Source organism: Saccopteryx bilineata, chromosome 6, assembly GCF_036850765.1.
Source record: "Saccopteryx bilineata isolate mSacBil1 chromosome 6, mSacBil1_pri_phased_curated, whole genome shotgun sequence".
Lineage (NCBI taxonomy): Eukaryota > Metazoa > Chordata > Mammalia > Chiroptera > Emballonuridae > Saccopteryx > Saccopteryx bilineata.
In genome coordinates, this window is record NC_089495.1 from 116,964,212 (window position 1) to 116,976,613 (window position 12,402).

Consider the following 12,402-nt stretch of genomic DNA (forward strand, 5'->3'; position numbering starts at 1 on the left):
TCTATCTCTGTCCCAAAAAGAAATAAAAAAGAATAAGCCATCCTTTGTTATGCTGTGTTTCACAGACTACAAAGACCAGGTCTGTGCTTTCTAATACACTGTTCTAGTTGAAAGTTATTTTCATATCTTACCTTTTTCCTCCGTATAGAAAGTTTCCCATTAAGCTATTCCTCTACAGATTTATTATTACACTTACTACCAACATGAAAAATCGGGGCAATAAACAAGTCAACTAATTTATCAATAGACTATATCTCTTCCACATTACATGGAGGGGACTAAACTTTCATGGACGATGCTCTTTAAAAGTCATAAAAGCAGATACTAATCACTTATTGAAAATACATGGGTCATCTTGTTTGTCACACTTGGAGAGAAACAAATTTGAGATAGCAAACTGTTTTCTTACTCCCGAACTGTGGGTGTGAGCAAGTTGGAAGAAAGATGAGTATCATCATCACGGACTGCCACACCTTTGGCACTAATTCAGACATTGAGGGAAAACAGATTTTATACTACATTTAGAGAAGTGCTAGACCGAAGGACAAAGAAGTCTTCCTGTGTACCAAAAATATTTTATTTATTTAATCATTTCATCCCTGTGGCTTGGTACCGTGGAGCCAGAATAGTAGTCCTCACAAAGAGCAACTTAAATAAAACAGTCCATGCTCTGACAAGTGTTTCCATGGCGATCACTTTCAAAGGAATGATCACAGCAGAGTGGGCTCCATCAGTTTAAGTCATCAGTCCAATAAGTGGAAGTCTAGAACTTTCTATCAGCAAAAAAATATGGAAAAGTCAGGCTGAATTTGCTGTCTATATATTGTTAATATATTTTTCCAGATAAAATATTTACACAGGCCCTGGCCGGTTGGCTCAGTGGTAGAGCGTCGGCCTGGTGTGCAGAGGTCCCGGGTTCGATTCCTGGCCAGGGCACACAGGAGAAGCACCCATCTGCTTCTCCATCCCTCCCCCTCTCCTTCCTCTCTGTCTCTCTCTTCCCCTCCTGCAGCCGAGGCTCCATTGGAGCAAAGATGGCCTGGGCACTGGGAATGGCTCCTTGGTCTCTGCCTCAGGTGCTAGAGTGGCTCTAGTTGCAACAGAGCGACGCCCCGGAGGGGCAGAGCATCGGCCCCTGGTGGGCAGAGCATCGCCCCCTGGTGGGCATGCCGGGTGGATCCCGGTCGGGCGCATGCAGGAGTTGGTCTGACTGTCTCTCTCTGTTTCCAGCTTCAGGAAAAATATATATATATATATTTACACATTTTATTGATCAGAAGATGACTAATTACCGTGTTGTTTTGTTTTGTTTTTTTCAATTCAAAAGCGTTGTTAAATTTTTCCTTTAAGTCACTGACAGGTAAAAGAGCTAAGTATAGTTGCAGTGCCATACCAGTTAAATTGGTATACAAAACAGGGATGCTAAGAATCAGGTATCACTGATACTTTCTTAAAAGTAAATGATGACTCAAAGATTGGGCTGTGAGAATGAGTCTCCATTCTGCAACCATTTTTCTGGGGGGAAATGAGTTGGGTAAGTAATAGAGAGGGAAGTGAGCTTGGCATATGAACCTGGGAGACTTAATTTACATTTGTGCAGAGAAAACAATACTATAGGCTGATAATTTTACAACTCCATGAAGCAGGGACTATATACTTCCTTTTAAGATATGAAAACTGAGGTTCAAACATTAGGGTTTTTTGTTCATGATCACATAAGAAGAACTTGTTCATTCTACTACATCAGTGGGTTTTTGTTTTTTTTTGTTTTTAAGTGAGAGGAGGGAAGATAGAGAGATAGACTCCCACATGCGCCCAGACCCAGATCCACCCAGCAACCCCCATCTAACGCTGACACTTAAACCAACTGAGCCACTGGTTTGGGAAGAGAAGAGAGAGTGAAGGGGGGAGAGGGACGGGAAGGGAAGCAGATGGTCACTTCTCCTGTGTGCCCTGACCAGCGATCAAACCCAGGACATCCACACCCTGGGCTGACGCTCTACCACTGACCAAACTGGCCCCAGGGCCATCAGTGGTTTGTTTGGTGTTTTTTTTTTTTGGGGGGGGGGGGTTCATTCCAAGTTGCAACCCAACAAATCAATTAAATGGGTTAGTACCAGCATTATTTTTAAATGAAATAAAAGAGAAAAGAATAGATTGAAATAGAAAAAAATTGCATATAGTAAAAATAACAGCTGGAAGGACCTGTGGGGTCCTTATTCTCTGATGTAAGATCCTAACTTGACTCAGGTTAGAAGTGATTATCCAAGCAAAACAAATATAGACAATATATACCATACATAAGACATAACAGTGGGTGTGTGGAGCAAAAGACACATATGGGGTCCTGGCTGGTTTGCTCAATGGATAGAGCATTGGCCCAGCATATGGACATCCTGGGTTCAATCCCTGGTCAGGGCACACAAGAGAGGTAACCATCTGCTTATCTCCCCCTCCCTCCACCTGTTCTTTCTCTCTTCTCCTCCCATAGCCAGTGGCTCAATTGGTTCAAGTGTCGGCCCCAGGTGCTGAGGATAGCTCAGTTGGTCTGAGCACTAGCCCCAGTTGGAGTTGCTGAGTGGATCCCAGTCGTGTCATATGAAGGAGTCTGTTTATCTTCCCTCTTCTCATTTAAAAAAAAGAAGACACATGTGGTTAAACTTATGTGTCTAGAGAAAGAACAGATAATGGGGAGAGGAGAAAACAACCTAGATGTACAAAGGAAGTCATGGATAATGTAAACCAAGGTCCTGGACCACCATGTGCATTCCAGAAAGCCCTCCTATTCTAGTTTTTCCTATCTTGAGTCTGGAAGCATAAGTAAAAGAATTTAAAGATTTAGAGTTGTTACAGGCAGTGGAAAACATCATTTTCTAAAATATCACCTTCTGTGTGAAACTACTGTTCTAAATTACTCAGGTAGAAGGATGAGGCAGAGAGTCCTGAAATAAAAGCTGTGGCACTTACTTGAAAGTTTTATGTGCTTGGAGGAATCTGGATTTTTATCCTGAAGGCTATGGCAAGACAGTGATATAAAGTCAGGCAATGATAAGATCCAATTTTTATATATTTGAAAATATATAAAAGGCCCTCTCCCCACCCCAGATTTGGAGTAAAAGGCTATTGTCCAAACCAGAGGTGAAGAGAGTCTGTACTAAGTTGGTGGTGACAGGAGGGAGGAGAAGAAGACAGCTACAAAGACACTGAGAAGGTACTATGTGAGCGGTGCTGATAATTGACTAGCTGTGGCGAGTGAGAACGAGGGAAATTTGGTCTAGGAGAAGAATGATATAAGAAGCTATTAAGTGTATTTGGGAATGTGGAAAAAAAAACATGTTTTTAGGGAAGAGAGGAATGAAGATTGTTCTGTTGGATACCCCACATTTTCAAATGGATAATAAAGGTTTGAAATTTGAGAACCAAGTTTGCCATGGAATTCATAATTAAAAATGCAGAGATCACCTGAGGAAAGTGAGAATATGTAAAGAGAAGAGCAGTAGGCCAAGTCAGATCCCCTGTGGAACAAGGCTGACATGGCAGCAACCAACAGAGAGCCCGTCAAGGGCCCTACAGTGGAAGCCAGGCCGAAGGGGAACCGTAGAGGATGGAAGCCAAGGAGCTCTGGTTCAGTGTTTCTCAAACTGATATTCCTTGGAAACACAGGTTTTGAAATAAAGTTAATATAGGGAAAATGTATAGTTCAATGAGCTTGGAAAATTCTGGGTTAAAATATAAAATGTCACATGGGTTGGTTTTTAATTGGATAGACTTTTTCAAGTCTCTAATTTATAAATTAATATGAGCACTTCTAATACCATGGCCTAAGCAGAGGATGAGGCAAAAGGAGTGTACAGGAGTGAGGAACTAAGGACAAAGCTACGTCCAAAAGCCTAACAGAGAAGGAGAGAGACAGAGGTCAGCGGGAGCTGGAAGGGGTGGGACAGGAGGACGAGATCCCAGGGGGAAAGAATAACTGGTTTGATCAGGTGAAAGATATATTTTCTGAAACTGGAAAAAATTTATAAATGCAGAGGCAGGAAAATCTTTAGACGAGGAAGGCATCAAGATAAATGACAAAATTTCATTTTTTCTCCAAAATATGAATACTTCATTAATTATACAATCAGATGGACAAATGTTTATGATTTTTTTCCAGGAAGGGGCCATATATTGTATTTAATCATCTTCTCAGAGATATGTGACTGAAAAAAGGATAAACACTGCTCTTCTACACTATGACACCTAGCTTTAATCTTTGTTTCCTTAACCTAAAAAGTCTGACACTCAAGGCTCCGTGTGTTTTTTCAGTGTTGTCTCACTGCTCCCCTTTATACCCTAATCACTGGCCAGTCGAGTTTTCTCCTGTTCAAGCTCTCCCCACCTGTGATGCTCTGCGCCCTCACCCCGCCCCAGGCTAACCCTGCTCATCCATCACAGTTCACTTCAGATGTCACTGCCTCATCCAGTCCTAACTACACCCTGCCCCCCCCCCCAAGAAAGGGCTGGAAATCATCAGTTTGTGAATGTAATTTTTTTTCTGCCCCTTTCTTGGGGGAGGCCATATACATAACAGTTAAATGCCCTGGCTTTGAACTCAGATAGCAACAGGTTTGAATCCTGTCTCTACCACTTCCTAGTTGTATGACCTTCCCTGAATTACTTCCTTCAGTCTCATTTTCTTATCTGTAAAATAGAAACAGCAGTCCTATCTCATAAGTGCTTTAACAATACTTAGCTAACCCCTCTCGCCCTTATGTCAAAATTGTTCCTGCCTGCCTTAATGTTTACTCTGTAGTATAAACTCCTTGTGGGTAAAACTCACATATTATATATACATTACTGCATTCTCTCAGAGTGCCCAAAACGGTGCATCTTTTTTTGTTGACTACATGAATGAATGAATGAATGAATGCTGAGTTAACTATGTCTCAGCATTTAATTTACAAATAGGAAACAACTCACATACTAGGTAAAATATGACAGTTATGAAATTATGCTATTTAAAAATATAGAATGCATGAGAGACACAGCTGAAGTGGCCAATTATGTTATAACTCTCACTGGTTTGCAGCAGATTCTTAAATATATGCTTTCTCTAAAATGCAGTATCTTTCATATTTTTAAAGAACAATTTAAAATCAATTCCATAAAAACATAAAACATGGGCCCGGGCCAGTTGGCTCAGCGGTAGAGCGTCGGCCTGGCGTGCGGGGGACCCAGGTTTGATTCCCGGCCAGGGCACATAGGAGAAGCGCCCATTTGCTTCTCCACCACCCCCCTCCTTCCTCTCTGTCTCTCTCTTCCCCTCCCGCAGCCGGGGCTCCATTGGAGCAAAGATGGCTCGGGCGCTGGGAATGGCTCCTTGGCCTCTGCCCCAGGCGCTAGAGTGGCTCTGGTCGCGGCAGAGCAACGCCGGGGAGGGGCAGAGCATCGCCCCCTGGTGGGCAGAGCGTTGCCCCCTGGTGGGCGTGCCAGGTGGATCCCGGTGGGGCACATGCGGGAGTCTGTCTGACTGTCTCTCCCCGTTTCCAGCTTCAGAAAAATACAAAAAACAAAAACAAAAAAAACATAAAACATGTGATCTGTTATTTATTTTTTTTTTTTAAACAGAGGCAGAGATAGACAGGGACAGACAGACAGGAACGGAGAGAGATGAGAAGCATCAATCATTAGTTTCTCGTTGCGCATTGCGACTTCTTAGTTCATTGATTGCCTTCTCACATGTGCCTTGACCGTGGGCCTTCTGCAGACCGAGTAACCCCTTGCTGGAGCCCTGCGACCTTGGGTCCAAGCCGGTGAGCTTTTTGCTCAAACCAGATGAGCCCACGCTCAAGCTGGCGACCTTGGGGTCTCGAACCTGGATCCTTCCACATCCCAGTCCGAGGCTCTATCTACTGCGTCACCGCCTGGTCAGGCTGTAATCTGTTATTCTAAGCAACCTTTTTACTACGACACATACATATGACAATGGTGTATGTGATCTTCTGTATTCCATCCCATAGACACAGATTGCATGCTCTGTGACAGATACTTTGTCAGATGAAGAAGTTAATACCTCTGTCTTCAAGCAGCTCATGCCAGCCAGGAGCAACAGACTCCTAAGCACATATATTCAGTATATTAGAAGTCATACAATAAAGACGTGCCCAGAAAACTGTGGAAACCTAAAGGCACTTTGTCCAAGGGCTGCAGAGACAGAGTCCTCATCTGATAGATTTAAATCATCACCTCGGGTTTATTCACTCATCTACTCTAGTAGGAATTTACTCTTCTCCATCATTAACTGATATCCTAGTGCCATAAAAGAGTCAATACTCTTCCAGAAAGTAAAAAATGTTTTCCATATGTTGAACTAAACATGATATAACTAGAAACACAAATGTCAGCTGGCTCACCTATTGAATGAAAAGGCAGAGCAAATGATTACAATGAACATTAAAACTGTCTTTTCTTTTTTAGTATGTTTTTGTGCTAGAAAATAACTCAGTGATATTTTGCTTATAGTATACATGCTTTGTAAGCTTTTTCTTTTACAGAGTCATTTATTGGCTGTGGAATACGCAACTACTTTTCATTTTGGAGGGAAGATATTCTTTTGCACTAAAAATAAAGGATTTCCAGTGTTATTTCTTCTTAATAATTTAAGGATTTTAAGTTTAACAATTTGTGTTGGTTTATTATGCAAATAAATTGAAAATCATAAACGGTAGGTTAAAGTTAGAACCTATCAGATTGTCTCTGAGTACTTTTTAAAATTTATTATAAACGGTAAATAAGATGTAATTTTAGACATTAGTGCAAAAATAAATGTTCTACCATGATTAACAGATATTTTTTGAAAATGAAGTCTTCAGTTCTTCCTAGAAAGGCTCCATTCTTCCGGTTTTGTTTCAGACTAATGTAGGTTGAGTTTTACCAAAGGTTGGTTTACTCAGATCTGAAAATATTAATGTGCATTCTTAAGCACTTGTCTCATTTTGTACAGGACTAATCTAAGGAAACCAGTGCACTCTGGGCATGATTGGTTATTGTTAATCTCAATCTAAGGATTGATTAGGTTTAAGAAGTCACTAGAGGGCACAAAGAGGCCATTACTGCAGCATGGTGAGCTTTGTAGTATCAAATTTGGGTTTATAGAGTGTTTATAATAGCTTTGGGTGTGTGTGCAAAATTGGGAGGGAGGAGACAATACTGACTAAATTCATAACTTCTGAGGTATGTATTCTATCAGTTGTTCAGGTTATATTTTCCTAGTTTAAACAAAATCGTTCTTTAAATATTTTCAAAAAAGAAAAGCTTTTGAAAATTCCAAGGATTATTGTTCTAATATACTTAGACCACTATCAGTAGTCTGCATGTAAGAACAGAGTGACAGTCTGGAGGTTGTATTACTATAGTTTCCTTTTTCTTGAGGCTTTTCAAATGCCTGAAACCAAGGGAACTCTCCTGGGTGATAGCCATTGAAGACTGTCTGCAGTGTTTTCGCCCTAAGTTCCCTTTTCCCAGGCACAAACACAAACTTGTCTGTTTTCTTAATGCCTCATAAAGTTTCCCTGAGATTCTAAAACAAAGTTACAACTTTCTTATTTCTTCAGTAATTTAAGTTATTTTGAGATTGAAGCATTGTAATTCTTTAATTCTATGGGGAAAATAATATAAATCCAAAGCAATGATAAATATTTTCGGTATGTTCAGATACTTAGGCTGTGAGTTATTTTCCTACAAATTTTATCACATAATAGAAATAATTGAAAAAATTTACTTCCTTATATTTTTGTCATTTTGGAGGAATATATTCTTTTGCACTAAAAATAAAGGATTTCCAGTGTTATTTCTTCTAAATAATGTAAGAATTTTAAGTTCAATAATTTTACAAAGATTATCCCATGTTTATTTCCTAAAATAAAAGGTTTTTTTTACATGTTCCAAAAACAAATTGAACATGTGGTTTCAAAGTAATTGAGAGTGCAGAAAATACATATAGGTAATAAAACTTTTACTAATATCAAACCAAGTTTAGAAAATATTCAAGTGATTCTAAAATACATTGTAATTTCATGTACACTCTTATTTTTTTGCCAAGTTAAAGTTATCAACTACGATGCCAATTTTAATTAACTTCCAACTCTTTGTCCCTATATAAGTATATTCTTTTTGCAGTTTATTTTGGAACTTGTAAATCTAACTTTGAAAAACTAACTGCCATTAATTGCTTTTTAATTGCTTGAATGCTCTTGACCCTCCCCAAATAATGAATTCCGGTATCTGAGAAAAAGGATGCAGCCGGACCTCTGGAAAGAGGCTTGACCCTTCAGAGGAGGCTTCGGTACTGCTGGGAGCTGGGCTGGATCTGGTATTGTCCTTTGGACATACCCTCACTGAACACCAACATCAGACAAGGTCACGTGATGATGTGAGGCAAAAAAACCCAGCTTTATGGTTTTGTCTAAGCACAGACAAGACAAGGTCACCCTGCATACACCTAAATACCAGCATCCCCTCTCCAGCTAGTTGTATGAGTGCCTGCTGCTGCTTTGCCAGTTGCAGCATTAGCCTCGATCTAGTCCTCCCTCCCTTTAGATAAGATTTTAAAAATAGACTTATTAAGATACCCAATCATAGAATAAACCCTGCTTCCTGACAGAGCCCAATCCAGAGTCAAGTCCGGCATCCTTCCTTGAATCCTTCACAATATCATTTAACCAAAGCCCACAGAAAGTCCTTCCAATACCCTCTTACTAAGCCGCCCCATTTCTTATTGTCCCTCATTCTAATAAGCAATAAACTCAGTTTTTTCAACTAGAGACAAGTCCTTGTGGTCTTTAGCAAAAGGGTGTTGACACATCATAGCTCCAAGTTGTGACTGTTGAACTACTGACAGTTTATGTAAAGAAACTTTGTAAACTATAAAGTTCTATTAAGAACTTAACATATCTAGACTTAGAATTTTGTTTTCAGTAAATGCAAACCCACAAGTTTCTTTATCATTTTGCTTTAAAATACATTTGATAAATAGTTATCTTTTCAAAGATAAAACATGGTTTTTTTCTACTCTAAATTTACCATCTCAATTGATTAAAGATTGTATGCCTCTAAGAGAATTTATTCTTCTAAAGATTCTTTTCATGTATGTTTGGGAACTGATCTTTGTTCTAGTTCAGATTTTAAATTAACATTTAAATAATTGGCAAGTAATACTCCTATACTTCTTTCAAACATATCCTTCCTTCTTAAACATTATAGTCCCAATTCTAAAACATAGATGACATTTACGTGAGGTTTTTTTTCATTAACCTCTTTAGATAGTGGAATTTTAAACTATTGCAGGCATCCAGAAGGCGACGAGGTTTTGTCCCATGCATTTGTTTAGCAGTACTTTAGTATTCATTACTTTACTTACATGCATGCTGAGGGCATTCTAAATTGTCCTTTTATTGCTCTTGTAATGATTGGAATGGATACATCTACATTCAGTTTCCAACTCACTGAAGCAAAATTAGGAGGTTACGTTTTTTACAAGTTACCTTCTAGAGCAGAACCTGCTGTATCACCATTGCTGTGGTATGGGAGATACTGCCTTTTTGGAACTATTTTTATTTGCACAGGGATGGTGGCTTTCAAATAGCCACACCTTTCAGAAGGAAGGTCTGCTGGTTTGTGATTATGCCTTATGTAAACATTTTAATATCAGATCTCCAAAATCATGATGCTCTCCCAAAAGGGATTAAAGCATAATCCCCTTTCTATTGCTGTAGTGGATTAACTCTGTGTTCTCTCTGTGGCTGGTTTGCCTCCTGAAGACTACAACAAAAAGACTCAGTGCTCCTTCAACTTGCTATGGAATTGGAAGTTGTAATTGGAGATTTCCAAAGGACAAGGATAAAAATGACACACTATTAAATCTGAGTATTTTATGAGGTGTCTTTCTTAAAGGATCTGTTTGAAGCCTTTTTATAAAGCTCCAGAAAATATCAATTCAATAGAACAAGATTGGAGTAAAGCAAAAGGAAGTACAGTGTCCTTTCAGAAACGCAGAGAAATGTAGTGAAAATGTGTTCCCTGTTAGAATTTTATGCAATTGTACTTGAAATTCATAATATATTTCAGTAAATCAGTGTGTATGGTTTTCATAATTTGTTTCGTGATTTTTTTCCAATTTAATTGTTTGGATATGTTGAATTATTAAGAGAGGCAGTTCGCCATTTAAAAAAATTTTTTGACCACTCTTCGACTGCAAATGCCAGAAATCTCTATGAAACCAGAAATTAGAAGCTTGTATATTTAGAATGAGACTTTCCTAAGGTTTTATTTAACAAGGCCCAGTGAGGGATATATAAGACACTTTGTGATGTGACCCAGTCACCTTCTTTCTCCCCTCGCCCCAGTGGAGCGGAAACGCCCTGGACGTCTTCAGAGGGAAACCTGGAGAGTGGCAGACCGAGGAGCCCTGGCGCTGTAAGAGTTAAGGGAGCGGCTGCAGTGGCCCGGCGCTGGGGACCGCGAGCTGGGCGCGGGCGGCCGGGGCGCCGCCGAGCGCGCGCACAGACCCTCCAATAAACACAAAGGAGGGCCTGGGGAATAGAAACCCAAATCCACTTGTAATCGTACAAGAGATTCGGGCATAATTACTTGAGCAACCTAGATTAAGATTGATGAGCCTTTAAAGTGGTGCTTCAGATCGACCGCCTCGCCCTTTGCAAAGAACAACCTCGCGGATCCGCAGCGGCCCCTACTCCGCGGCCCAGGCGACCTGGCGTCCCCGCGCGGGCTCCGGGGGGACAGCCACACAATAAACGGCAGAACTCAGCGTGCTTGAGTCCGGCCGGACGGCCACGGTCGAGACGCAAGCAGACACTGACACTGTGCTTCCTTGGGTATCCACACCCGTAAGCGGGACGGAAGCGGGCCCACGCCTCGCGGCGCCCCCGACAACGGAGCGGCAGGCTTTGTGCGGGCACTGCCGGCAGCCGGCGTACTGGTCCCGGAAGCACGGCAGCCCGGCCCGGCCTGCGCGCGTGGCCGTGCCTGCCGCTCTCGGCGAGAAGCCGTGGCCGAGGGCCGGGTCTGCGCTCCCGCGACCCCCTCTTTACCGCCTCTCCGTGTTGTTGAGACTGACTAATGCGTGGGGTTCAGGGGGTGGAAGGGACTAGAATGCGCCCGTGCTACGGGAGAACCCACGGTATTTCTGCTTTCCTCGTCTGCAGTCTCTGAAATCCGGGCAGCGCAGAACGCCTCCCCTTCGGGGGTCTTACCGGAGCAGCTAAGCGACCACCCTCCTACTTAAATGTTCTAATATGTGCAATTAGTAATTTTCAACCCTAACTCGATCGAGGGGGTTTGAAGGAAGCATCTTAATAGATACACTGTCTAGAAATATCTTTTACTGCAGCTTGATCCCTCCAGTTTCAAAAGTTGGGAAACAACTTTTCGGACGCTTTCCTGAGACTTGTTCGGTGCAAAATGTCGTACAATTTCATCACTTTTTGACTGATTCTCGGTGAGAAATATCACTGCTACGATCTCCCTTTTTTTGTCCTACATCAGAAATGTATTTAATGCCCGCGTGTGCGCGTGTATGTGTAGGCGGCGCGCCTCGGGGTGCCGTTATCAATTGCCTTGCAGATGCAAACCCTTTAGCACTGTAGAATTTATGTATTTCCGTCCCAACCGCTTCGCACCCTGCAGTCCGCCCTTGGGGGGACGCTGCGGCCGAGCTGGCCGACTCCACGCAACGACGGGTTCTTGCGGACACTGCTGACTGCCCAGGGCCTCGGTCAGCCAGGGTGCTCGTGCACACTAGGGCTTATGGAGTCCGTTCTGCACTTTTAAGTTGGTCAATGACAGCGCTTCACCAGCCTTGTAGTATTTCTAGGAGGAGGTTGCAAACTCGCTTGTTAAGGGTCACTTATTCTGTTCTCTGATCTCTTGGGTTTTTTATAGAATTATATATCTCGGGTCTCATTGTAAGGTATTGTATAGGATAAGCAGACCTTATCTCACAAAAAGGAGTTTGATGCATAATATAGGCACCATTTTTTTAAGTGCATGTTTAAAAAAAAAAAAAAAAAAAACCTATGGTACCCTTCTGGGAGGGAGCCAGAGGTCACAGAGACTCAGTCTGACTCTGGTGTCCTTGTCTTTCAGGCCCAGTGGTTCTCAGCACGCCTGCCCAGCTCATTGCTCCCGTGGTGGTAGCCAAAGGGACTCTCTCCATCACCACGACAGAAATCTACTTCGAGGTAGATGAGGATGATCCTGCCTTCAAAAAGGTCGACACAAAAGTGAGTTAAAGTGATTCCGCTACAGTGCCGGTTGCTTTGTGGCAGGAAATGGTTTTCAATTTTGCTGGCTTTTAAATGACAGTGGGGGAGGGGAATAGATTCCCATCTTTTCTCATGGAAA

General features: G+C 41.8%; 1 protein-coding gene across 3 annotated transcripts in view; it reads left to right on the forward strand.

Moving 5' to 3' along the window:
- NBEA (neurobeachin) overlaps positions 1–12,402 on the forward strand; it is a 740,071-nt gene that overhangs the window by 486,501 nt on the left and 241,168 nt on the right. For 2 of the 3 annotated variants that reach the window (XM_066236595.1, XM_066236597.1), the window contains exon 40: positions 12,145–12,281. In XM_066236595.1, the coding sequence (XP_066092692.1) occupies positions 12,145–12,281 (137 nt within the window). Of the gene's footprint in view, positions 1–11,020; positions 11,498–12,144; positions 12,282–12,402 lie in introns of those variants that run through there. The other variant, XM_066236598.1, reaches the window with a different exon arrangement.